Source organism: Olea europaea, unplaced genomic scaffold (genome assembly GCF_002742605.1).
Source record: "Olea europaea var. sylvestris unplaced genomic scaffold, O_europaea_v1 scaffold1063, whole genome shotgun sequence".
In the NCBI taxonomy this organism is placed as follows: domain Eukaryota; kingdom Viridiplantae; phylum Streptophyta; class Magnoliopsida; order Lamiales; family Oleaceae; genus Olea; species Olea europaea.
This window is the reverse complement of record NW_019227980.1, coordinates 12087-39664: the sequence shown is the minus strand read 5'-3', so window position 1 is coordinate 39664 and position 27578 is coordinate 12087. Positions and strand designations below refer to the sequence as shown.

Below are 27578 nucleotides of genomic sequence, written 5' to 3'. Positions count from 1 at the left end.
TCAACGTAACAGGTCTGCGTGTTCCTTATCCAACAAATCTAGGACTAATGTGAAGTTGACTTTGTCAGGAATCTGTTTCAAAGCGACGTTTAAATGATAATCAATTCTGTAAAATTTAAAATGTATGGACCTTGTGTAAGAGGCTATGGATAAAGCATAATATTTGAAAATTAAATTGTTTATTTACTTATTTAAATTGTTTATCGAATATTTCATTGTTAATTATTTATTTAAATTGTTCATTTAAATTATCTATTTAATATTTAAATGTGTATTTAAATTATTTAATTGTTTATTTAATATTTATTTAAAATTTACTTTATCTTTATTATGGATAAAATTAATGGTTCACTTTAACTTAAATTAAAATTTAATTTAATTTTTATCTTGCGCAAACCCCAATTGGTCAAACCCATAAACCCTAGCCACCCGCACCACAAACCCTTCCAAAACCCTCCACACTCTTGCTTCACCCTGCAAATATCAGTAGAGAGAGAAAATGCCGCTGGGAGAGAGGGCAGGGGACAAGAGCGAGTCTCGATACTGTGGAGTGGAGACAGAATTTAACGATGACATGCCTCACCTTCTCTCCTTCAACATTCATGGCGGTTTTGATTTTCTTGTCGCCCCTTTGGTTCGTATTTTTCTCAGTTATTGTAATTTTTTTTTGCTGTATTTTATTCATATTCATATTCATATTCATATTCATATCCATATCCATATCCATTTCCATTTCCAGTATTCTGTTTGACATGGTAATTGTTCTTGTACGGTTGTACCTTGCTTTTTACTAGTTATGTTCATGCATCTGTATCGCTTGATTTTCTCATGTTAAGCTCTAGGCTTTAAAGGTTGTACTTTTTGGCTTACAATGTGTCTTATGTGTGAATTTCTTTTGGGTTTGTACTTCTTGATGCAAATGTTGTACTTGTGCATGTTTTACCTTGCTAATTATTTCGTGCTGACATGCTGTATGACATCCAAGTATTTTCTTGCACTGTACTTTGAAATTTTTTTTAGTTTTTTGGGCTTTATTCTAAGACTAATTAACAACAACAGATTTGTCATTAAGTTTATCACTTTGTAAATGATAATTGAGACATTGCATAGTGGTGGTGTTGTACATTTGCATCATCTGTCGAGTGATTGAACCTTATTTTTGTGCATTCACTGGATAATTAAAGATGACCAATTACCTTAGCATTACTTTGTACATTTTGCTCCATGCATTGAATGATTGAACCTTGGGTTTGTGCATTCACTCAGTAATTGAAGGTTACCAATTAGCCAATGACGTAGTAGATTCCAAGTGTGGATGGTCAGCAAGTCACTATATCTTCGTGTGCTTAAGGGCCATTTGTGCATTGAATATGCAAAATTGTACTTATAGTACTTATGATATACGTGATTACTATCACTTGGGCCATTGGCACTACATTTCATTTCTCATTTATAAATATGTGTATATGATCGTGTAGTCGAATTTTGACTACAGAGAGTAGAATTTTTCTCTTATTCTCTGTGACATTTAATATTAATTAACGTGTATTAATTGCAACAGTATTATGTTGAAGCATGAAATGATAAATCCTAAAGTGAATAAAAAATCAGAGGTTTTCGACTGATCTATTCATGAGCCTATGAACCATCAACTTTACCTCATACTCTCTTGTACTCAAGTTCTGAGTTAGATATTATGATTGTGAAATCAATCCTACAAGATCCTGAATTTGTTGCAGAGCAGCACTTTGACTGACAAATGAGAAGAATCCTTACAGATTAAGTCTTTTTGTTCATGCCCAATCAATTTTGTGTCAATCATTTTCAATAAATTCTTTTTCAGATGCTGAATGAAAAGGTGAAAGATAAAAACATATCATGCTTGTTCAGCCAAGAGAGTTCTGCAACCAAATAGGCATCAATACTTTGTTTTCATCCCTTCTACTGGAAAGTAAAAACATTTGTGGTGCTGTGACTTGATTTTCTTATTTGGAAATACAACTCGACTAGCTGATTAATCGTTTGATTCAAATTTGACTTGGAACACCTTGGCGACCCTGAACATCTTTGGGTTTCATCTTAGAAGGTCATCTTTGGGAGTAGCCCAAGCCCTCAAATGTTGCAATTGTTTTCATTATTAGCTGATATGAGATTTTTTTCCTCAACGTTATCAAAACCCTTGCATGAAGTTATTGCTTAAGGGGTTAAAGGCATTGATTATACGTTTAATGAGAAAGTAGTTCAATTGTAATAAGTAACAAGAGATAGCCATCATAAAGCTTCTCCCAATAGATGCTTTTTTACAAACTCTTTGACTCTTCTAATAGGATTAGATGAGATTTATTTTTTATTTATTTATTATTCTTTTATTTAGGCATTGTGATATGTCCTTTATTGTATTTCATTTTTATCTTTGATTGACTTGATTTTCTTAGAACTACTCTTAAAAAGGAAAAATCGGGTACTTAGGAGTAACCAAAATGCCAAAATACAATAATAAGAATGGAATTAAACCATACACAAATTATAAAATTCCCAAAATTATAGATAAGTGTCAATGAAAGCCGTGTGTTGCAATTCAAGAGTCCATGTGTTCTATGTGTATTTTTAGGTTTTTGTCTCAACTTCAAAATTTTTATTTATTTATGGCTATTAAACAAATAATGAAAGAATTAAGGTAAGTTATAATATAAGTAATTTCCAAAGCTGTCTGATTAATATGTAATAAAGAAATTAGTAGACTTCCAAAACATGTCAACCAATAAATTTGTTATGTTTAAAAATAAGTCTGGCCACATGATTTAATAGGGGAATGCACGCCTCAAGTAGCCCATTACCAATATGTGCACTTCAGTTCAAAATTTGATATCACATTGATGAGTGACTCAATACCGCCTTTCTAAATCATGCTTAATATAAAATTATGATTTTATTGTTGCACATGCTAATTTTTATTTGGGGCCTGTGGCTAATTCGACAATCATACCTTTGTTGAATGGCTTTTGATGTGAATGGTCATTGAGCTAACCAATATTTAGAAATGGTGAATGGGTACTGGACATTTTACCTTTATGAGGCCGGCTTAAAGCCTCGCGGAACTTTGAGATGTAAACTCATACATACCAATCAAAAAAGCCAAAAATATGAAAAGCACAACAATATTCACGTGGTAAACAAACCATCTTGAAAATTTATGTTAAAAAGAATTTAACAAAATTGAAAGTCATAACTTGAAATATAAAGTAGTACACAATAAATTGTCAACTTAGTAATCACATGACAAAGTTGATCATCCACTTATCAAAATAATAATCACTTATCAAGTTAAGTTCAGTAAAGAATAAAGGGCTGATTATAAAATAATAACCAAATAGTCTTTATTTTTCCTCCATAATTCTCAAGAGCTATGTCACTTGATAGAGTGGTGTGGGAGAAGATGACTATACATCTTGAAACCAAAATGTATTAACAATGCTTTATTGAGAGTATAAATGGTTCTTATGGATTTCTGAATCATCTCCTAAGTAAGAGGTCTTCTTTTATGTTTAAAGGATCAATTCTAAGCTTTGATCAAAGTCCAGGCTGGGTGTAATATTAATTATTTAGAGAAATATTTATTGTTCATTTGCTCCCCTGGATGAATTTCACAATTGTCAAGTGAGGTAGCTAAATGATTAAAAGAAATATGCTATTTCGGCCAATAAAAATAAAATAAAGGTGAAGATGGGTGTTATGTACAATGATTGATACAAAACCTCATCCCAAATTCTGCTTTTAAAACTATAAAATGTAAAAGAAATTTAAGAATGAGCTTCCAATTGATATTGTTCACTGCAAGAAATACATATATGGATTTATTGAATTAATACCATTTGAAGTACTCACCTTTGGCATGCATTGTATGGATCATGGCGCCTTTTTGCCAATCAATGTAACAAGTTAGTTATTATTGCATATTTCACCAGCTATTTTCTACCTCTTGGGAGGCACATTGAATGTAGATAAGCTCTGTGATTTGTTTTCTGTATGAGGTGCTGTAACTTAATGCTTAGAAGTGTTTTCATTTTGTTTTCCTTGGGTGGTTGTCCTTTAGGTTGTTCTATGAGTTGTTTATTACCATTTCATAAATTACAAATATAGTGGTACTAAGCATCTCAGAATTACTGTGAAGATATCTGACGTTCTGGTTTTGTTGGAAGAAACGAATTCTCATTATTTTCCATCTCATGCATCCTTCAGTTCTTATTTTTGCATCATGTTGCAGATTGATCCCTCCTATAGACCTAGCTTAATGGACCAAGATAGTGGCGGATCAGGTGCCTTGCCATTTGCTGGGTCAGACTTGGTTCTGAGCCCTTCACAATGGAGCAGTCATGTTGTTGGTGCGTGCCTTTTTCTTTCTGCCCATTTTTTTCATAATTGATACATATCCTTGACATGTTTTTCATACTATCTTTTTGTAACTGATGCGTCATTAGATCTTCCATTTATCCTAATTAATGTTTATTTCATTTGCCAATTGATTTTTTATTTTTCTTTCAAAATCATTGCAGTTTTTGTGAAGTCTAGATTGCATATACTTTTCTTTTTCATGTCACATCGAAAGACAACTTTATGCCTTTCTCGAAGCTGGAATTAGTGAACTGAGGATATTAGCTGGAAAGCTTTACCTAGTTTGCTGCTGTATATCTGTCACAGCAACTGCTTAACTGATGAATCTAACTGCTACATAGGCAAAATTAGCTCATGGATTGACTTGGATTCTGAAGATGAGACACTCCGTATGGATTCTGAAATTGCTTTGAAGCAAGAAATAGCTTGGGCCTCTCATCTATCTTTGCAGGTGAAAATGTTTGTTTATTTATTTTTGTTGTATAACATACATTGCATTTATTCTGATTAAAATTATTCAGCTGGTTGCCATATCTACAATTCATGTATATGTATGTACTGAGGACCCTTTATATAGGTTATTCGTTTGTCTCAGGCTTGTCCCTCCTTTTACTAGGGTCACATTGATGTTCCAGTTAGTCACACCCATCGTTCTCTTAGTTGCCTAAGAAGCTATGTTTTTCTCTGCAGGCCTGTCTTCTTCCAACACCAAAGGGATCTTCCTGTGCTAATTATGCTAGATGTGTTAATCAAATTCTGCAGAACCTAAACAGTATGCAGGTACCATCTTTTTTCTTTCTTTCTAGTAATATTTAGATGTATTTTATGTCTCTCCTATTTCATCTTTTCTTACAAATTACTTCTTTGTTAAAGTTGTGGCTTAGGATCCCACTGGTGAAGTCAGATGATGAGACCAGGAACCCTGATCATATGGTGAGTTACACCCCACAGTTTTGTTTTGCATAGATAAAACATTATTTTGAAATCCCTTCTGGGTTTTTTATGTCTATTTTGAGCCACCCATTCCGTCCTCAATTTATGGAATCATCTGGTGTTCAGATCCAACCCCATTGAGTAACTTCAACAAATCTGATGAAACTGTTGTGATTGCAACTCTTAAGAGAAAATTGGAAGAATGACTTCAATTGACAGTTTTAGATTTGAAAGTCCTAGCCATACTTAGCATGATATTGGGACAAAATCATGCTTACCTTTTTTTTTATTTTGATTCTTGTTTGAAAGGATAGTTCGTCCATAACGGGGAAAGAAATGGAGCATTCAAACCAGTGCATGAGACTTTCTTTTCACATGAAACAGAATCCAATCTATTATCCATTTCGTTACCTGTTATCTCCTCTTGTTGTTGCTGCTGCTGCTGGTGTTGGTGGCGGTAGTGGTCTTCTTGTTGGGAGAAGGGGATGAGATTGCCTGTGTTGGAGCTTGATCTCTCGTGTCAATTGCTTAATAATATTTTAACTTCCAGATGTATTGCATGGTAATTATTCAACAATTACCTTCAATAATTGCTTAGTTACATAGTGTGTCTATTTTTGCATAACAGGGTGAAGGACAGACTGATACATGGGAATTATGGAATTCATTTCGCCTTCTTTGTGAACATCATAGCCAGTTGTCAGTTGCACTCGATATACTGTGAGTATACATAAATCTTATGATCTATAATGAATTTTTTCATCTGCATGTCTGTTTAATGGCTACATCTTTCTGTTTGTTGTCTGACAAGCTTACTTATTATTTGTTAGGTCCACATTACCTTCACCTACTTCACTTGGCCGGTGGTTTGGGGAGCCTGTCAGAACAGCCATAATCGACACCAATGTAAATTATTCTTTAATAATTTATTTATTTATTCTTTATATGATGCAAGATTTGCCTTTCTACTTTCAAGTTAATGCATCCTTTTTTTTTGATGTTGGATTGCTGCCAGACTTTTTTAACCAACGCACGACATTATCCTTGTCTATCAAGGAGTCACCAGGGACTAACAACTGCATTTTTCAATCACTCAATTCAGGTAAGTTATGATGCATAACCCTTGCAGCGCTATTATCTGCCCTTCTTAAATGTTGGCTTGCATTGGTACTTGCTATGCTGCAAAATATTTTTTTATTTGGTACCCATTGTAAAATTTCATTTGAGAGCATCGTCCAATTAAATTCCAACTTCTTTTACACCTTTACTATAATAGTTTATAATTGATATATTCTATTGATGCTACCTATTGATTGATTGATTGATCGATTTTTTTTCCCCTTATAATTGCACTTTTTTATGGATTGTAATGTAATGACCCATGTTGTTGACATCTGTGTTAAATTCATTTTATTTATGCCATTTTCCTTTGATATTTTGCAGATAGTGATTTCTGGGGAACCAGTTCATAATCCTCCCATGGCGAGGAGTTTGGAGTCAAGCGGTAGTGCTGATAATAATAATGAAGGTGAGAGCTAGAATGTAAAATTAAAATCACAGTGTTATTTGAAATTCAATTTCTTTCTCTCTCATTGTTGATTTTTCTGGATATATAATGACAGTGTTAGTTGTTCCAATTAGGTGGTTGGAGACATCCCTTGAAGTCATACTTGGATTATCTTGCTTACCTCTATCAAAAGATGGATCCCCTTCCTGAACAAGAACGCTTTGAGGTGGACACCTTTTCTCTCTCTTCCCTCCCTGCCCTCTGTTGCATGATGCATTGTACTTTGCTTACATCTTATATGTTTGACTTCTTAATTGCATTTTTTTCAGCTCGGATACAGAGATTACTTACAATCACCCTTGCAGGTGAGTCGTGTCTAACTTAATTTTCATCTTCATTTTTATTTATTTCTTCACATTTTTTTTCTCCATTCTTTTTAGTGGGATTTTTCCCTAACACCTAGAGTTGTTGCATCCTTTGTTCTGAACTTCCCTTTGCAGCCTCTTATGGATAATCTAGAAGCCCAAACATACGAAACATTTGAAAAGGACACAGCTAAATATATCCAGGTATGTTCTGTTGTATGTGGCTAAATGCTAAGATATTCTTCTAGTAATTTCAGTTCATCTCGTTTTATACTTTAGTTGTTAAGGTCAATTTAACGGTCTTAAGCTTTTGGATTGGACCTTCCACGTGCCCCATCATAGAAGCTCAATAGTAAACCTAAAATGGAAAGGAAAATTAAAAAAAATATGAAGTTTAGATTCTATACTTGCATGCTTCTAACTTATAATATACAATTTCTTCTTTATGTTAATTTTCGAGTCATAATATGCAGTATCAGAGAGCAGTCTCTAAAGCATTGCTGGACAGGGTTCCTGATGATCAAGCATCTACAGTTATAACTGTAAGTTGGTTTCATGATGATTTTAGTAATTTGACATCAATAATATACCATCATGGTGGTATTAAGCTGTAAATATTATTATCTTATTCTTTTCTTTTTCGTTTGCTTTAGGTATTGATGGTTGTTGGTGCTGGACGAGGACCTCTTGTTAGAGCTTCACTGCAGGTCTGTTCCTGGAAAAAAGTGGAAACTAGCTGAAAATATGAACTTTGCATGTGCTAAACTCTTCACTTAATTCTATTTTTCTTTTTCCTCTGATCAATAGGCAGCTGAAGAAACTGGACGCAAAATAAAAGTTTTTGCTGTAGAAAAAAATCCAAATGCAATCGTAACACTTCATGTAAGTTTAACTTGTCAGGCATGCTATCACGTGCAAACAAGTTGCATGATTTGGTTGTGTACTTGTATGTAAGTGTCACTTTATTTGTAGGCTGAGTAACTGTATTTTTATGTGCTGAAGGATACACGATTTCTGAGTTTTACATTCTCTTAGTTACAATTCAGCTTACTTATTGGTGATCTACGTTCAGAACTTGTTAATATGCTCTTGATTGCTATTTTAACATCTTTTTAGCTTCCATAGTTGCTTTTATACTTCATTAGATCTTCTCCCCATCTGTTTCCATATACACTACTCTCTTGATTGTACTTTTGTCTTTTGATATCTTTGCTTAAGCTCCATAACTCCTGGCAGCAGATCTTCCTTCAATTTATCCTATTAAGAGTTGAAGTTTGTGTTTATTTTTTCCACAATATATAATATGCTATTAGTGATGCACATTTACTGAAACAGAGTTTGGTGAAGCTAGAAGGCTGGGAAAAGCTTGTTGCCATAGTTTCTAGTGACATGCGTCAATGGAATGCTCCTGAGAAAGCTGACATATTGGTATGCAGAAGATCATGGACTAAATTCCAGTGAAAAATTATTCTTACATTTAACTATGATTTACACTTCTGGAAATTATATCATGTATTTTGTCTTTTTGATAACCTAAGGTCAGCGAATTGCTGGGTTCTTTCGGTGATAATGAGCTCTCACCTGAGTGTCTTGATGGAGCTCAGAGGTTTTTGAAGGAAGATGGAATCTCAATTCCATCATCGTAAGTATTTGTTCCATAAAGATGTCTTACTATTTATTTGTTACAATCAGTTGGCAAGATCTGTAGGTTCCATTAATTACATGGTTCTAATGTACAGTACCCATCATCCTAATGGGCCTAGTCTTGTCTCTGGATTGCAGTTCATAGGCATGCTTATATGCTATTAGATGGATAAAGTTTGCTTTGCCTTTTGGTTCAACAGTATCTGTTGGATAAAGGCTATTTTGGTACTGTGTTATTCTGGCCTTGAGTGTTTAATCTACTTAGAATTTTGCATTTAAGATCCATCTTTGTTAGTGCATAAATTCTCTGATGTTATCTAGTTTATTGCTTATCAAATTCTAACAGCAGCTACACATCAGTATTCAATAGTTTCAGGTTGATGGTTTATTACTATTCTGTCAAATGTGATTGTTTTATGTAATTTTGTGAAATATGATTAGATAATACACCATTGTTATGTCAATGATATTTCCAATACGGATTGACAGGCAAAACCAAAAACTCTCTGGAAAATGTATATTTCATTATAGCCTAGTTTATTGGTGGGAGTTGTTTTCATCTTGTGTATTCACCTGCTTACGTTATCTTCTCTGACGCTTCTCAAGGAGAATCTTTGGGAATAGCACGAGTCTGGAATGTGTGAGAGTAAAATTTCTAGACATTATATACTGGGAGTTATCAGCAATAAACTTGAAGCAAAGAATGTTGATTGCATAGTAGAACTGGAACGTCCTTTTACAATGGTTACCTTACCATTATAAGTTGTCTTGATGTTCACCTTACATTTATCTATTCACATTTCTTTATGCTGTGCTCATTTCAGGTATACGAGTTTCATTCAACCTGTGACTGCTTCAAAATTATACAATGATGTAAACCGTCTTTCTTAATTTACAAGCCCAGCATAATGTTTGGTTTGCATGCATACTTTTTTCATACTCATGTCTCTTACATTTTGATGGCTTTATTTTGGGAATGCTACAGATCAAGTCACATAAAGATCTTGTGCACTTTGAAACGGCTTATGTTGCTAAGCTGCACCGTATTGCAAGGCTTGCTCCAACTCAATGTGTAAGATATATATATGTATCTATATATCTATGTATATATGTAAATATGTATCTATATAGGGGTGTGTGTGTGTGTGTTTTTTTTTTTTTTTTTGGGTTGAAACTTGTTGATATTTGTAGAATGGAAGATCTTTTTGTCTAGTGTGCATGGAAGTTCTAGCAATTCTCATATACATACATACATACATACATACATACATACATACATACATATATATATTATTTATTTATTTATTTTTTGGGTTGAAGCTTGTTGATATTTGTAGAATGGAAGATCTTTTTGTCTAGTGTGCATGGAAGTTCTAGCAATTCTCATCCTTCTATTATTTCCATGACCAGGTCTTTACATTTATTCATCCAGAGCATTCTACTAAGAACAGCAATCAACGATATAAGAAGCTTCTGTTCGATATATCTCCCGATACTGGGTCAGCCATTGTTCATGGTATGTGGTCGAAAAGCCTGACTGTTTTTATTGCTTAAATTTCCCAGGTAGTTTTGAAATAGAAAGAGAGAATGATAGGGTACTTCAGAACCATCCCTTGGAGACTTAAGTTGCAAATTTTTGTTTGCTAAAATTAAACCCACAGTAAAAATGGGTAAAAAGAGCCTTTCATCAAAGCAGAGGATTTCAAATATATTAAAAACGGTTGCAAATATGTATTTGTTTGACTTTGTATTTCTGCCTGGCTAATAGGATTTGCTGGCTATTTTGATGCAACACTTTACAAAGATGTCCATCTTGGTATCGAACCATCAACGTCAACACCAAACATGTTCAGCTGGTACAGCCATAAGTTTCTACGAGAATATATTATATATTTTTTATTTTATTTTGGTTTTTTCTTCATGAATGTTTCCTGAAGTCCAGATTATGCTATATGTTGAATGCTGATCATGTAAAATTTTGCACTCTTTTCTGCTTCTCATTGTATCTGTAGGTACAGTTTGTCTTGTTATGCGTTGGTCCCACATTCATTATTGAAGATATCATTGTAAAGAATATGGAAATATGGGACACCCTCCTACCCTCCCCCAACCACCCAAAAAAGCAAAAGTGAAATTGAAGTGTAAAGAAACCTTGTACATAAAGTACACCGTGAAAGAAAATGTGCATTGGAGTATTATTGTGCTTGAGATATGATTGCTCTATTTTGGTTGGGTTCGATGTCTACAGGTTTCCAATTTTTTTCCCATTGAGGACGCCAGTATGTGTGAAACCGAATACTCCGTTGGAGGTCCATTTTTGGCGTTGTTGTGGTTCTATCAAGGTAGCTCACTTAACTGGGTTAACGTATTTTGTATAGCATCTTAATTCATATTTATGTAGTAAAATAGACTTGGTGCTGTTTACTGGTCAGATAATCATCTCTAATTTGTTTTGGTTAGTAGGGTTTGATCCAACTAATTTTGAAATGTCCTTGCATAAAAACACAGTAAAAAACAGAGAATATGGGTTGGGGATTACTTAACTGTCTATTCTTCACCTGATATTGTCGTATTTAATTTAATGATGACAGGTTTGGTACGAATGGTGTGTGACATCTCCAAGTGCATCTCCTATGCACAACTCCAATGGTCGCTCACACTGGGTCGGCCTCTAGGGTTTTTGTGGCAAAATGTGTGTCAAGAAAATCCATTCCTGTAAGCTGGAGCGAGATGACCCAAACTCTGTTGTATACTAGTTGAACTAAGAGTAGAATTTTGAATGAAATTCTGTATGTCCGTCGAGTGAAGTGTAACGCCCCAATTTTACTATAAATATCGGAACGTTACGAAAAACTTAGTTTTCCTTAAGTTAAATGTGAAAATATAAAAATAGAATTCTTTAGTAAACAATAACTGCAATACTTATAAATTTAAATTTGAAAACATGAAAATCGTATCTAAACATAAACATAAACTCTTAGCAAATTCAAATAACACATTCTGAATAAATTAAACTAACTGATAAATTTCAAAAACGGCAAACCTATTATTTCTTTTTCTCTATTTTTAATTCACTTGACAGCTCGCATTACCAATTCGCCACTATTCCAATCGGCCCGAACTAACCTGTAAAATTAATGTAAGAGTGAGTATTTAAAATACCTGATAAGATACTTGCAATTTTTGTACACTATTACATAACAAATAAATTATACACTTCATACCGCTATTCTCTTATGGAGTATTTCGGTAATCAAGTGACACGCTCATTTTAGATTCTCTTAAATTCCCGTAAAAATATTATTATCTCTTTCTCTAGAACTCGAAGGTCCATTAGTAATCCATGTATGCTAATTGTATATAAGAGTATAAGGAAAATTAAAACACTTTGCACATAAATGTATCTTGCCTCGTTTTTTTAAAAAAAAATAATCTGAAATATGTTGAAATTTTTTCCTCCGCCTTGAAAGTATGTGATTAAAATATTTGATATTTCCAAAGTTATTCTCTCTCTCTCTCTCTCTCTCTCTCTCTCTCTCTTCATTTTCTCTCTCTCATTTTCTTTCTTCTCTCTCTTTCACGTGTGAATACTTTTGGCGTGGTAAAATATGAGATCCTTGCCTAGTATTTATAGTACTAAAAAGTTGTTGAGTTATTCTAGAAAACATGTACCATGAGTCGGGATAAGGTTGAGTTTAATTAGTAGAATTAGATTGAATCACCAAAGTTTAGCCTAATCATACTAAGGATTAATATTAAACCAATAAAAAAAATATTAATAATTTAATATAAACCTTACCCGTTTCTAGAAAGAGGAAAAGAATAAGATTATAACTATATAAAATTCTATTTATCTTGTTTTCTTTCAATTGGATATAACTTAATACGTTCTTATCCAAAATAACTTTTCTCGGGTCATAGACTTATAATTAATTACGACCTTTGAAATGAGTTTAATATTGATATACATATCATTACTTTATCAAAATCCAATTACTTGTCCCCAAATATATAATATATTAATATTTATTTCACCTTAATCCCTCACTTTCAAATTAATATAATAATTTATTATTATTTTTTTAAATTTCGGAATGTTACAATCTCACCCCCTTAAAATAATTTCGTCCTTGAAATTACCTGTGTTCGGGTCTTCTGTTGTCCGTTCCTGGGCTAAAGCAAAAACTCGAGCCTTTACCTTCTTTTCTTGTTCATCATTCTTCTTCAAGGGGTCTTCTTTGAAATTTTTGGAAATATGCCCTGTTTTACCGCATCGATAGCACACATGCTTCCCAAACAAACATTCACCACTATGCATTTTATTGCACTTTGGATAGGGTGGAATGACTTGTCCAAAACTTGATTCAAAGTTAACCTTTTTGTTCCGTTCCTCTCCCTTCCCTTCATTGGACCCATTCCATTTCCTCTTTCCTGATAACTCGGCCCCTTGCTGGGTAATTTGGTCCATTTTCAACCTATTTGAAATTGCTTGGGTAGTTTGCAAAACGTGACTATAGGTGGTGAATTGGTGGGATGCTATTATTCCACCAATCTCAGGGCGCAATCCCAATTCGAACCTCCTTGCTTTCTTTACCTCCGTGTCTACTAGGTGTGGTGCGTACCTAGAGAGTTGCTCGAACTTTCTCTCATAATCTTCAAGTTTCATCTTTCCCTGCTTGAGTTGAAGGAATTCTGTCTCCTTGCGATCCCTCAGGGCTTGTGGGAAGTATTTTCCCATCACTTCCTCATTAAATTGTGTCCAAGTCAGAGCATGTTGTTGTGCTTCTGTTCTAGTGCGAGATGCTGACTCCCACCAATGGCCTGCCGCGTCAACCAACATAAATTCTGCAAATAACACTTTTTGAGCATTATTGCAAGATAGATGTTTGAAGATTCGCTCCATTCGCCTTATCCATTCTTCAGCTGCTAGTAGGTCTGCCTTGCCATCGAAGGTTGGGAGTTTGTAGCGACGGAACTGTTCCACAATTGAGCTGGTGTTGTTAGCGTTTGTACCATGGGGACCACCCTGTGCTTGTTGCCAACTCAAATCTTGTACCGCCCTTAGCAAATCCCTGATGATCGTAGCTTGGTTTTGTTGTTGTCCTAACATTTTCTTAACATAAATAAAATTTTAATTTAGGAAAAATTGGTAGAACACTCTAATATTATTAATAATCTTTGTAATAACGAAGAATTTTAATATAATTTCCAAATCCTTACATATAGAAATTTTGCTCTTCAAAAATTCAAATAAATAAATAAATAATCAAACTTTTCCTAAGCAAATAAATAACACTTGTCCCTAATCTAGAATCTTTTTCTTTATGCCGTTTCATCATCCGAAGTAATGCACGACTCGGGCTTGGAATCCATAACCAAATCAATGAAATTTTGTGGTTGGACTTCTTGCTCAGGGTCTTCCAGCTCTGGTTCGATCTCCTCCTCTGGGTCTTCCTCCGGCTCTGGCTTCGGTTCGGGTTCGGGTTCGGGCGCTAGTGCTTGTTGTTTATGGTTTCATAAAATTATGATATCTTCACGGTATCCTGTCCCTCACGAAATAAGCCACGTCTCTCCATTGATGTCGCATAGTGCTTATAAGGTGATATATCGAAAGGATTGTCCCCTCATTATATCCAAACGACCTTACTCGCTCCCACTTAGAAAGGAAATCTTCAACATGTTCAACAAAAGTTCGCTCCCATCTCACTTCATAATTTATGTAGTTCTCAATGGCCATTTCAGCACGCTGAAGGTACATTGGGCTATTTCTAGTCATCCTAATCACATGACAAGTATATTTCAATTATGCTTAATTTGGTATTATCAATATTATTTTGTTCTCAGTGCATAAATGATGTTATGGTAAAGTGCCAACTAAACTATGCGAGGTGACCATGCTTATACATTTTATAATATGCAGCAATATTTAAAAACATGACATTACATTTCATACCTGGGATCAATTGGAGAGTAGTCGAATGGTGAGCGCCACGTGCCAAGTATTTTTTATATCATTACAACATAAAAATACTTTGATTTTATTTGTTTAAATTTTTTTTTTTAAAATTGGAACGTCATAAAAATTTCTAATGATAACTATGTAAGTTTATTATTTAGAATAAATTTTACACAAACCTTTAACATTAAACAAATGTAGGAAATAAGAAAGCAAAACTATTTTTGCATGAAAAGTATTGAACACTTCATGTGAACAGCATACCATTTTCTTTATTATCACTGTTCACGGATGAACAGTTACTAAAATATATATATATAATTTTTTTTATTTTTTAACACATTGCTGTACTGTTCGCGTGAACAGTACTGTTTAGGTGAATAGTGCATTTTTTTTATTTTACAAAATCTTTAAAAAAATAGAATTTTCTTAGAATTATTGTTCTCCGTCTTAATGATTCGAATAACACGTAACTGAAAAGACTTCCAGATAAGGAAGGGGGTCACAAACGGACCGCTTAAATCCCAAACTCGCCTTAGACAGTTTAGGTCCTTTTGACAAAACTTTTTAGTCTTGTGGATACGCAAATCAAAGAAACTCGAAACAATAGTGGGAAAAAGAGATTTATTAAAATATGATTTTTTTATTTTTTATTTACATTAACACGCATACTGAGACATGGATAAACACATGCACACACTAATTGATAATATATAAGTACAACATGAGTGAGTGCTTTGAAATATCAATTCATTGGTAAGACGTTTGACAAATATATAAAAATTCATACCTTATATAGTCATTGTGGGAAGCAACAAAGGACATAAATGAATATATTATGCAAAATGTCATATGCCAATAACCAAATGGTCAATTCACTGTGAAATAAAAAAAAAAAAAAAATTAAAGTGGCTCCATAATTCCGATTTTCTGTACTGTTCACGTGAACAGTGCCGATTACTGTTCACGTGATTTTTTAATTTTTTTTTTGAAAAAGTCTACAAGAAGGTGAAACCATGCTCTGATACCATACTATAACGCCCCAATTTTATTATAAATACCGGAACGTTAGGAAAAACTTACTTTTCCTTAAGTTAAATGTGGAAATATAAAAATAGAATTCTTTAGTAAACAATAACTGCAATATTTATAAATCTAAATTTGAAAACATAAAAATCGTATCTAAACATAAACATAAATTCTTAGCAAATTCAAATAACACATTGTGAATAAATTAAACTAACTGATAAATTTCAAAAACGGCAAACTTATTATTTCTTTTTCTCTATTCTTTATCCACTTGGCAGCCCGCGTCACCAGTTCCCCACTATTTCAATCGACCCAAACCAACCTGTAAAATTAATGTAAGAGTGAGTATTTAAAATACCCAGTAAGATACTTGCAATTTCCATATTCTATTACATAACAAATAAATTATACACTTCATACCGCTATTATCTTATGGAGTATATTGGTGAGCAAGCGACACACCCATCTTAGGTCCTCTTAAATTCCCATAAAAATATCATAGCTCTTTCTCTAGAACCCGAAGGTCCACTAGTAATCCATGCATATTATTTGTATATAAGAGCAAAATGAAAATTAAAACACTTTGCACATAAATGTATCTTACCTCTTTTTTTAAAAAAAAAAAAATCTGAAATACGTTGAAAATCTTTCCTCCGCCTTGAAAGTATGTGATTAAAATATTTGATATTTCAAAAGTTACTCTCTCTCTCTCTCTCTCCCTTTTCTCTCTCTCTTTTTCTTTCTTCTCTCTCTTTCACGTGTGAATACTTTTGGTGTGGTAAAATATGAGATCCTTTCCTAGTATTTATAGTAATAAAAAGTGGTTGAGTTATTCTAGAAAACATGTAACATGAGTCGGGATAAGGTTGAGTTTAATTAGTAGAATTAGATTGAATCACCAAAGTTTAGTCTAATCATACTAAGGATTAATATTAAACCAATAAAAAAAATATTAATAATTTAATATAAAGCTTACCCATTTCTAGAAAGAGGAAATGAATAGGATTATAACTATATAAAATTCTATTTATCTTGTTTTCTTTCAATTGGATATAACTTAATACGTTCTTATCCAAAATAACTTTTCTTGGGTCATAGACTTATAATTAATTACGACCTTCGAAATGAGTTTAATATTAATATACATATCATTACGTTATCAAAATCCAATTACTTGACGCCAAATATATAATATATTAATATTTATTTCACCTTAATCCCTCACTTTCAAAATAATATAATAATTTATTAGTAAGCTTCTGCAACATCCCATTACCTGCTCCATTTTTCATCCGGTCACCATTTTTTTCTCGGCTCCTTCGCTGTTTTGTTAGATCAATATATATTATTACTACTGTAGTACCGAGTGGTACAGACTCCCCGCGCCCCCTACTTATCTTAGTTTGCATAACACGCTATTTAAATTGTAACATCTTCTTGTACAGAATTTTACTGTAGTGTTGAAAGCCTCACAATAAGTTTAGAACGAAACAAAATTAATATATATGCAATATATATTAGAAATAACATTTACACGTGTGCAATTTTATAGATAATTTAAACTTTAATGCATTCTAATCATTTGAATTCGGGTTAGAAATAGATTCGGGTCGTGGTTGGGATAGAGCTAATTTATTTTGAGAAAAAGTTAAATAATCAAGAATTGAAATAGATAGCGAGAGACGGAGTCAAAATTCAATACAATCATCATCATCCATTATTTGATAAAAATGACACGTTTATTACTTTTTTAGATTAATTTAGAATAATCACAAAACCGAACTTTCTTTTGTTGTAAATAATTTAAATTCAATACATAGATATTAAACTTGAATTGACATTTATTTTCTGTGGAATGATACTTTTAACTCACTAAATTTATTAGTTGTCAACGATGTAATACGCTTGTAGGTTCCGCACGAAAAGCTGGTCAACAAAGATGAACAAAATACACTGTTCGTCCAAATAAAGAGTAAACATTATTTGCTACACCAAACAAATCTGACACCAATATTAACAAATTTAAATTTGCAGGTTCAATCTTGGTCTAAACTTGTCCGGATGGGTTTGACTCAGCTTCAACATTCATAACACTGAAGAGTATGATGCGATCAGAAATTGTAGAAAGCATTGATTGAATTGCCTTCACAAAGCCACATAACATGCTAAAAATTCGCGTTGAACATGAAAAGAGTAGCAAAATTATGGGATAAACATACCAAAAAAGAAGTTGTGGGAGGATTAATGAAGTCAAGAAACAAAGCATTAGACACGGTGAAATTTTTTTGACTCGAATAAGCATATACTTGTTTCTGGTGTTAATCCCAGAAAATGTGAGTGGAATTCCAATGAAAATAAAGGACACAAGTAAGAGAAGAAGAGTGAGAAGACAAAATTTCATAATAGTCATGTTACGAAGTATATCAAAAGGATCCCATTTCGAATGATTCTCTATTATTATAGATTTGAGAATGTTAGCTAGAATTGGAAAAACAAGAGTGATATCAATTAGGTCTGCCATTATTCTCCAATCTTAAGATTGTGTTTTACTGAGAACTCGAATTCTGAGGGGTATTTATGCTAGCAAAAAGCCACGTAAAACCACTGTTCTCTTTCTTATACATGAAAGATACAAAATTCTACCGAATGAATCTTCGTCGCAGTTTCCTTGTACGCGTTTTTGAATGAATCTTCGTCACAGTTTCGTTGTACGCGTTTTTGTTAGTACAGATTTTTTTTCCTTGAAATTTTATTATTCTGATTTTTTTATGGACAAACATAAAAAATATCCTATTTCTGTCTAAAAAATTTAAAGTAGCACATTTATCCTATGATAATTATTTTAAATATACCTTTTTTTCATTTAAAATCAATGTGTAATTTTCTTTAAAAACCAACATTTTCTACGAATTACATGTTGAGATAACACGTGTTATTTTTAGAATATTGTTGAAATATTTTAATCTTTTTATTAAAAATAATATTTTAGAGTAAAATTTGGTCCGACATCATGCACTGATAAATTGGACATGTAATTCCGAGTAAATTTAAGCACACACCAAGGTCCAATTAATTAGCTGAAACAATGTTACATCGGCTGGGTTGGTGTGGCGTTTAACGAGTTACCAAATATATCAACAATAATTCTAGTCGTACAGGTCACTGTTTCACAGGGCCTATATAGGCTAGACACATGTCGAGGTGGACGGGCGGGAGTGGGTGATTATTTAAAAGAAAAAATTTCACTAACTCCCTTGTATGTGTGAGTGGCGTAGACAAGTCCTGTGAAATAATGGCTTGTACAGCCAGCTCGGTTCATATAAGTCATAGAGGCCATTATTTAACAATGCATCAACTCTTTACTTAATGGAATCCTATTAACTAGTATATTTCTAGAAGACGTGCTAAGGTTACAAGTCCAGAATTTAGTAATAACTTGACTGGAATTAATCATAATATTATTCACATAGAACAAAAAATTATAACTAAATACAATTTTTAAGGTATACACGTCGAACTGAAGACTACTCAACTACACTTTATTTCTTTTCTTATATAATTCTGGTGATTTCTTAATTGATTGAGATTGACGTAAGTGTCTTGGGGTGGAGCCCATTAAGGTGTAGTGCAGGCACAGGTCTGCATTGAACTTTTGGGCTCAACCCATTCACTTGTAATATATATATATATATGAAATATTATACATTCACCATATTTTTATTATTTATGGCACATTTCAAAAACAAGAAAACAAGTTTCAAATTTTAAAATTCAGATTTTTATTAAAAATTATTTATAATTTATTTAATTAATTAATTAATTAATTAAGTAATTAAATATATTTAAGTCACAGATTTATATAATTTGATCACAAATTAACGATTTAATTCATCATTTACTATTTTTTGGTCACAAGTAAGAAATTTTATGTCACAAATTATTTTACGATTACAATTCAAAATTTTTATAGGTCATAATTTGTTCATTGGTCACAAATCTAAAAATTTATCAGTCATGATTTATTTATTGGTTACAAATCACAAACATTACAAGTCACAGCTTATTATACAATCACAAATTATCAAATTATCGATCACAAATTAAAAATTTTTTAGATCACACATTATTTTTCGATCATAATTTATCTTTTTCATTGATCACATATTATTTATTGGCCATAGATTAACCAATTTAATGATCACAGTCAATCAAATAATTTGTGACCACTATCAACACTTACGATTCACAGTTACAATTTTTAAGTCACGTATCCAATTGTGTGCCACAAATCAACCAAACCATCACGACCACAGCCAGGACCACCATAACCACCGCCACAACCAACCGTGACTCACAAATTATGAGTTACAATTGGCTGGGAGTCACAATCACAGTTTTCAGGTCACGGGTCCAATTATTTATCATAAAATCAACCAAACCGCCGCAACCACCACAATCCACCACGACAACCACTACCACAAACCACTGCAAAACAATATCAAACCGTCGCCGGTTTGCAACTGCAGTAACCGCTATCACCACCAACCCCAACCCCAACGCCACCACCGTCAACATCACAGTCAGAAGCACTATCTTCTGTACCAAAAATAACAAACACTATCTCAAATTACACCACAATCACCACATTCAACAAAAAATGCCCAAATCACCACTCCAACAGCGACGTCGCCGCCTCACCTCTCCGCACAGTGGCAGTGGGCCTCAGCTGAACCGGTAGATCTATTGTAACCAGTTGAGCCACCGACGATGACGGGCGCTTGCAATGACGACTGGAGCTGCTCCATCGTCGGCTGTCGAATCTGAATAGATGAAAGGAGAGAGGAGGAGAGAGGGGCGAGCAGCACACCAGTTGAGCCACCGACCGCTTGTCCGGCGACGACGGGTGCTTGCGGTGACGACCGACCGAAGCAGCTCCATCGCCAGCTGTCGAATCTGAAATGATGAAACTAGAGAGGAAGAGAGAGGGGCGAGCTTGTATAAAATTTGTATTATAATATTTAACTTTTTGAACAATGAAACCTTCCCTTTGATTTTAGAATTTTTATTGGGGTGAAATTTCCACTTCACTAGCCATGAGAAAACCCAAATCCAAGATCCCTCTCTTCGCAATTATCACTCAACGCTCTGCCTCTCTTGATTAGCCCTAAATTCCAATCTTTGGTCGCGGCTGTTGAATCAAACGAGCTCTCCAACTGCCCAAATCGTCATCGCTGGTCGCCAATCTTTAGTTTTTGGGATTCTTTTATTAGGGTAAGATTTCTGCTTGAATTACCCTTTATCTCTTCTTTGTCGGTCAGATTCTCACCTCTATTGAATTGGATTTTGTTGCTATTGTTTATTTCAAGAATTGCGGTCAAGCATATGTAGTCATCCTTTCACTGTGGGCAAATCCATTTGTGTGTTACTTGTGGAGATTGCTAGCTTTTACCCAGTCCATTTGGTATGACCTGTTCTATTTGTTCTGTTCTTTTGGTCGATTAGTATGTATTCATTTTGTAATTGAAATCTACTTCATTGTGTGAATGTATGGATTATGGTATTGGCAGCACCATTTTATGTTTATCATACTTGTCATTATATAAAAAGCAGATATTCATGTGGCAATTGGAAGCTGAATATTTTCAATGACTGTTGTTATGATCGGTTCATCGAATTGAATAATCACCATCTGGGGACATGGTTCAATCCGAACGTTCTGTTTGTGCACTTCTTGTGCATCAAGTATCCATGGAAATAATTTTGCTCAAGAAATTAGCTCGGTGTGGTTTTGTAGGGTACGCTTGCCCTAAAATATCTTTGTGAGATATAGATAGAAATTCTCTTGACTGCAAAATAGAAATATTAGTCTTTAAGAAATAAAATGATAAGATTTGCAAACATTGATTGGAATATTTAAAGTTAAGTGCGTAGGAAGTGATGAACACGAGAATTTCAGATGCTATGTTCAATGGATATTTTGACATCCTCTTGCTACAATAACATCATAAACTTCCTCACTTTTCCAGGATTAGCAAATCCAGCCCCCATGATTCAAACATTTTATTCCAAGGATCAGGTTTTTAATGATGTTAAACTTGATGGCATTGTTATGCTGGTGGATGCTAAACATGCTGTTTTGCACCTTGATGAGATTAAGCCTAAAGGTGGAGTAAATGAGGCAGTAGACAAATTGCTTATGCTGACCGAATTATAGTAAACAAGGTACATTTTTATCTTCATAGCATGTAATAAGTTTGGTACGCGTTTCCCCAACAAAGTATAACTGAAAGCTCTGCAAACAATGACAATATCTAGTTTATCGGCATTTCTGTTTTATAATCTGGATTCTTATCCTGCTTCAATAATCTTGTAATGCAGCTACTATAAGATCTATTAGGCCAAATGGAAAATCATTTTTCTAGCTATTTGATTGCTATTTGTACACCTACCGGTACATCTTCTACTAATTTCGCAACGTGCTTTGTAAAGAAAACCCTGGACGGTTGTTCTGCATCTTGCATATGGTGAGATACTTGGCATTCTAAAGTTCAACTTGATGATTTCCATTGTGATCGTAGACTGATCTTGGTGGTGAACCAGAGATTGCTTTTATATGTGTGCTTTGTAAAGAAAACTCGTAAGGAAAATGTGTAAATTATAAATAGTATCATTTTTGTATTGTCATAATATTGATTTATATTTTTATCATCATTAAATCCATGGTCATTAGTTAAAAACTCAATGTTCGATTTTGATTGAATTGTGCCTGCACAGAAATAATCTGGCTCCTCCCATTGTTGTGTCAATTTTACTTAAAGAAAATAAATAAGTTATATGCAATGAGTAATTTTTTGATTTATGCATAGCTTCTACTATTGGCTCACTAGAATAAGTTTACCTTGCAAGACAACATCTCAACCACGCAATCTTCAGTACCTGGTGTAACCCCTAAGTCTGATGCCGGAGCAATCTCAAAACTGAGAAGTTGAAGCTGTGGTAGAGTAAACCTGCATCTAAGCTAACATAACTTAGCTGCAAGAATTAGTCATGCATGGAAAATGACCTTGCAGAACATAGGATTTTTATGAATTAATTGCTAGATAATGACAAAAATGAAATAAATAAGAACAAAAGAAAAACAAGAAGATTTATGTGGAAACCCAATATAAGAAACTACAAGTAGAGGCGAAGAAAATTACTATAATCAATAGTAATTGTATTTACAATATCAAGATCTCAATACTCTTAATTGAAATCTTAATTCTCTAACTCTCAAGATGATATGGAATATATGTAGTAGCCTCTGTTTGGAGTTCAAGTTGAAAAAGAAATCAAATCTCGAAAATTTTGTCGAGGCATTGCTGCCAAAATCGGGGTCCCAACGTCGGGCTGCTGTTCCTCTTCTTCTATGTGCATGCCTCGGCATCACGACCATGGTGTCGCGGCGCCCACTTCCGGGTTTGATCATTCTAATGATGTTATCACCATTCTAAAGTTCTTTTTCAAGTCAAACTTTCAATTCTTGATAAAATTTGATCCGAATAAATTAGGACTATCAAACCAAATCTCCTTAGACTTCCTTTATCCAACCAAACACCAAATTAAAAGGAATTTGGATCACACCACAACAAAATTAAACAAGGAAAACATGATAAATTAATTTTAGAGTTGTTTCTTTTTCCTACGTAAATTAGGTAGTTTCTTGAGTGGTTGAGTGACGGGGGTACTGCATAACCTGCTTATGGCTGAAACTCTATTTTTGGGGAGTTCGGATTGGGATGGAGCGGAAAAATATCTTCATTTACTGTCTTGGTTAATTTTAATATTTTCTTTTTGAATATAATTAAAATTTTTAAAATATAAAATACAATAAATATATAGATTCGAGGCGACTCGAGAAATTTCGGGCTATTCAACTCCCCATATGCACGAGGTAATGCAGTGTGAAGAATTTTGTCATCCCTAATTTTTTGTTATTATATAATAATAATAATAATCTCATCTAAATCAACAAGTATATCTTGACAAATGATAAGACAAGAAAGAAAAAGAGCGTTCAAAAAATAGAAAAAGAATGAACGAAAAGTAAATCTCAATTCTTAAATTAAAAAATAGCTTGTGCAAAGAATTATTTCACCTTTTTTAAGTTAAAAATTAGCTTATATGTAAATAATTGCTTATAAGTAAAATATCACTTATGAATAAAAAAATCTTACACAAGAAACTATAAATTTAAAATTTCACCAAGTGACCTAAACAATTAACCAAAATTTTTGACACGTACCAATTTTTTTTATGAGTTATGCTATACTTACAAATAGGGATTAACAAAGTTGGATGAAAAAAAGCACATCCACACAAATCATTTCAAAAACAAATTTTAAAATCATTTGAAATCAATGGTTTGAATTTTGTCAACACACTTTGTAACCCAACTTTGTACAAGTAGCTTTATTGCTTTTTTATATTTGAGTCTATATGTACTTTCATCATTTTGAAAAACATTTAGAATGGATAAATAATAAACTCCCAAGAGTTATTTTATTTTAAAAGTTGTTATTGAAAATCAATCAAAATTGGTATTTGAAAAACCTTATAACTGGTATCCCAAAACTTCAAAGTATCGTTGTCTGCTCCATCTTTTTTCTCCTAATAAAGTCAATTTTTTAACCCTTTTTCCTCACAACTGGGACTCACATTTGAGACAATTGGTCAAAAGAATTGCTTACATCGGTGATCTAAACAACCCCACCAAAAAAAATTGGTAACAGACAACCTCTAAACTTTCATATTATCATATATATCGTGGGTCTAATAGTGGTCTTTATCGAAAGAAGCAATTATTAATTGTTTAATGAGAATATATTTATTGAAATTTACTAATATACTTACAAGTGACCGCCGGGAAACATGGAAACGTTAATGACGCTTATATTATGTTGAATTAAATGAGATTAACTGAATTTACCAGCCATTTTATTCCGTTATCCATGCGTCCAAAATACTTTGGATCCTTTGAGTGCCAGACAAGTCTTTTCCACACTTACTTTTCACCAAACATTAAAAAAGTCATTTTACAAAAATTTCTGTAACTTTTCTTACTTTTTTAATTGCATATTCTTAAAAAATTACTCTTTAAATAATAGCACTATATTTAGCCCCTGTTTTATATCCTTTACTTCACTTTAATATATTTTCTCATACTCATTTTAAACTATACATTTACACAATAAAATATTTTACATTTAAATTCAAAAAATTTTCCTACTTTGAGGGTGTTTGGAAGACATTTTTATGTAAAAATACATTTTTGAATAGTAAATTGATGGGAAATGTGTGGTTGAACAATAAGAAATTTTTTTTGATTTACGTGTAACATTATTTTAATAAAGAATGTGTGGTTGAAAAGGAAAAGAGAGAAATATATTTTAAAAAAAAAAGTACCAAACGGGGCCTTCATAACCGCTCATTTTCTAAAAAGAATATTATTCAAATCTTGCCCCCCAGGGCACATCCGAGTTGGTGGAACAATCACTTCGCTGGGACGCTGGAAGCAAGGGTGGAGAGTTCGATTCCTGGAGTTAACACTGGGTGCTAAAATGGAGGGGAAGCCATTTGGTTGAACAAACGCCCAGCGAGGAGAGCTCTCTTTGCGGAAGGAGTCCAAATGAGTTGTGGGAACCTGGGAGCCAACAAGGGTACATCCTGCGATTTACCTCCCTGAGCTGCTGAGGGGCCGGAGGTTCAGGGACAAGGATCTAGTCGGACGCAAGCCCGGACACCTTGTAAAAAAAAAAAAAAAAAAAAAAAATATTATTCAAATCTTAATACTTTTTTGAGATAAAGGCCACCAAACCCAGCGGGGGATTGTGTTAGGAAGGTGCAAATGCGTAAACTTATGATGTCAATCTCGTACAGTCCACTAATTGTCTGATTATTATAAAGAGCGGTCCCAATCGTTTACTTAGCATTCGTATTTTTTTTTTGGACATTCATTATGTTGTAACTTAAAATAAGTTTCAATCTTTCAAAATTAAAACATTTTAATTTTAACATAAAATTAAAATATCATAAATCATGTGGTAATTTATATTTTAATGGTTTAATTGTGGGTTAAATTTATCCCTATAAAATACAGTTTTTATTGAGAAAAACAGTTTGAGATACAAGGAAAAACAATATATTCCATCTGTATTTTATATTATATTTTTATAGTTTTGAAAACTTGATGTGATGTTCATTTTTTATCTCCCTGTGATTGTGCCCCTGAAGGAGAATCAATCATAAGTCATATGAGTTTTATCTTACGGTCGTGTAGTGTCAAAAGTATCCGTACGAAAGGAGGGCAATACAACTTTAAGATAATGTCTTCGACGTGACTCCCAAAACTTGCTTTCTAACTCTTTTCTAATTATATTTTGTGTTCATGTTATTATTGAATTTTTATGGTTATAATTATAGTTGAATTATATATATTAATGTTATGTTTATTATGATCACACAAATCTCTCATTTTTTTCCAACAATCTATATTCGCTTTTGATTTGCAATCTATATTCGCGTTTGATTTGTGGATAGATTTGTATAGATTGCTTACGGCTTCAACTGTGCAAATAAGCTATGAAATCTTTGATTTACTTTATGTGGTTTCTCAATGGTGCATGTTTTATATTAATAGCTGAATAGCCTTTGTCTGGAAGCAATAAATCTTGATAAAAGTTGATTCTTCCGTCACTTCAAATGGTCCTTGTTGATAGAATATGAAGCTGGCGGTAACATTCATTTTGAATAATTGTTAGTTGTTACACTACATTGCAAGTCCTTATTGCCCTTTCCTTCTTAAATTCAACATTCACCGTACATATTAAAAATTACTCACAATTGTTAAACGTTGAACCCCAACCTTGAGGATCCCATTGTTCCGTCTCTAGAACTTTGTGAGGAAGGTAAATCGCAGGATATGTCCCAACAGGTCAGGGAATAAAAGTTGCATGTACACTGCGCCTACAAGGAATTCAATTCCATGTCTCAGGAATCGAACCCCTACACTGCGACTACTAGCAAGAATTGAGATAACTTCAGTTCTGTTCTTTGCACCATTGGGCTATGCAGGAGGACAAAGTACCGACAATTGTTGACTGCATTCAACAAAAAAATAGGGGCAATAAGTAAAAATTGGTAGACAAGTGTACAGTAAAAATTGTATCAAAATCTGATAAATTTACTCAAAAAGCAACACCGGACAAGGGGCTTAATTATAATATAGATATAAAAGATTATTTCATATATTTCCCATGTAGATGCAAACTCAAATTACTCAAAAGAATAAAAAGAATGGAAATGTAGAAAAGGATATTAAGTAGTACATAGAGAAGACAAAATCTTCTAATCTAGTTTGATTATCTCATTTACTACTATTTACAGTTGAATTGATAATATTAATTTTCACTTATTGTCTATGGAATATTTAAATTGGAAACTGATATTATTTTTGTCAAATGATAGTTTTGAAATACCTATTCAATCTGAGCACTTGAAATTTGACTATTTTTGGGGAAGAATGAAAGACGGTTGCATGTCACAATTTTCTTTTAACAGTGGATTAGAACAAATCTGCTAAAGTATCCTTACCCCTCTTAATGACTATACCGGTCCAAAGTCTCTTTGCTTTTGTCAAGGCATTCTTCCTTACTGTTGTTCTTCTAGTAGTTGTATATGCTCAATTTTACAGTTTGCTTGCTTTTTTACCTGA

At 33.3% G+C, this 27578-nt stretch overlaps 2 protein-coding genes and 1 long non-coding RNA gene across 5 annotated transcripts; 2 read left to right on the top strand and 1 right to left on the bottom strand.

The window, feature by feature from the left end:
- Positions 1-409: 409 nt before the first annotated feature.
- Positions 410-11643, top strand: LOC111373032 (protein arginine N-methyltransferase 1.5-like). 2 transcript variants are annotated; one of them, XM_022995484.1, is made up of 23 exons: positions 412-634; positions 4265-4382; positions 4734-4843; positions 5083-5172; positions 5266-5325; positions 5954-6045; positions 6156-6231; positions 6341-6427; positions 6769-6853; positions 6967-7058; positions 7162-7197; positions 7333-7401; positions 7671-7739; positions 7851-7904; positions 8005-8079; positions 8533-8625; positions 8736-8839; positions 9666-9714; positions 9827-9913; positions 10252-10357; positions 10610-10697; positions 11090-11183; positions 11433-11643. In XM_022995484.1, the coding sequence occupies exons 1-23, from the start codon at positions 500-502 to the stop codon at positions 11514-11516; spliced, it is 1953 nt and encodes a 650-aa protein (XP_022851252.1). In that variant the 5' UTR covers positions 412-499; the 3' UTR covers positions 11517-11643. The 2 variants fall into 2 exon arrangements, with proteins under 2 accessions (XP_022851253.1, XP_022851252.1); XM_022995485.1 differs by lacking the exons at positions 11090-11183; positions 11433-11643 and adding an exon at positions 10854-11039 and having other exon boundaries at positions 410-634.
- Positions 11644-12946: 1303 nt separating this feature from the next.
- On the bottom strand, positions 12947-13951 carry LOC111373028. Its single transcript, XM_022995482.1, has one exon. The coding sequence runs from the start codon at positions 13949-13951 to the stop codon at positions 12947-12949; it is 1005 nt and encodes a 334-aa protein (XP_022851250.1).
- Positions 13952-20076: 6125 nt separating this feature from the next.
- On the top strand, positions 20077-22534 carry LOC111373031. 2 transcript variants are annotated; one of them, XR_002698861.1, is made up of 3 exons: positions 20097-21287; positions 21853-22048; positions 22205-22534. It is a non-coding gene; the product is annotated as an uncharacterized LOC111373031 (long non-coding RNA). The 2 variants fall into 2 exon arrangements; XR_002698860.1 differs by having other exon boundaries at positions 20077-21287; positions 21853-22534.
- The last annotated feature ends 5044 nt before the right edge of the window (positions 22535-27578 follow it).

Bases quoted from the DNA above. Each gene is read 5' to 3' on its own strand.
- LOC111373032 (XM_022995484.1), top strand. From the start codon at position 500: ATGCCGCTGGGAGAGAGGGCAGGGGACAAGAGCGAGTCTCGATACTGT. The intron at 4,844-5,082 runs GTGAAAATGTTT...TTTTCTCTGCAG, and splicing joins CCTCTCATCTATCTTTGCAG to GCCTGTCTTCTTCCAACACC. The intron at 10,358-10,609 runs GTATGTGGTCGA...CCTGGCTAATAG, and splicing joins TGGGTCAGCCATTGTTCATG to GATTTGCTGGCTATTTTGAT.
- LOC111373028 (XM_022995482.1), bottom strand. From the start codon at position 13,951: ATGTTAGGACAACAACAAAACCAAGCTACGATCATCAGGGATTTGCTA.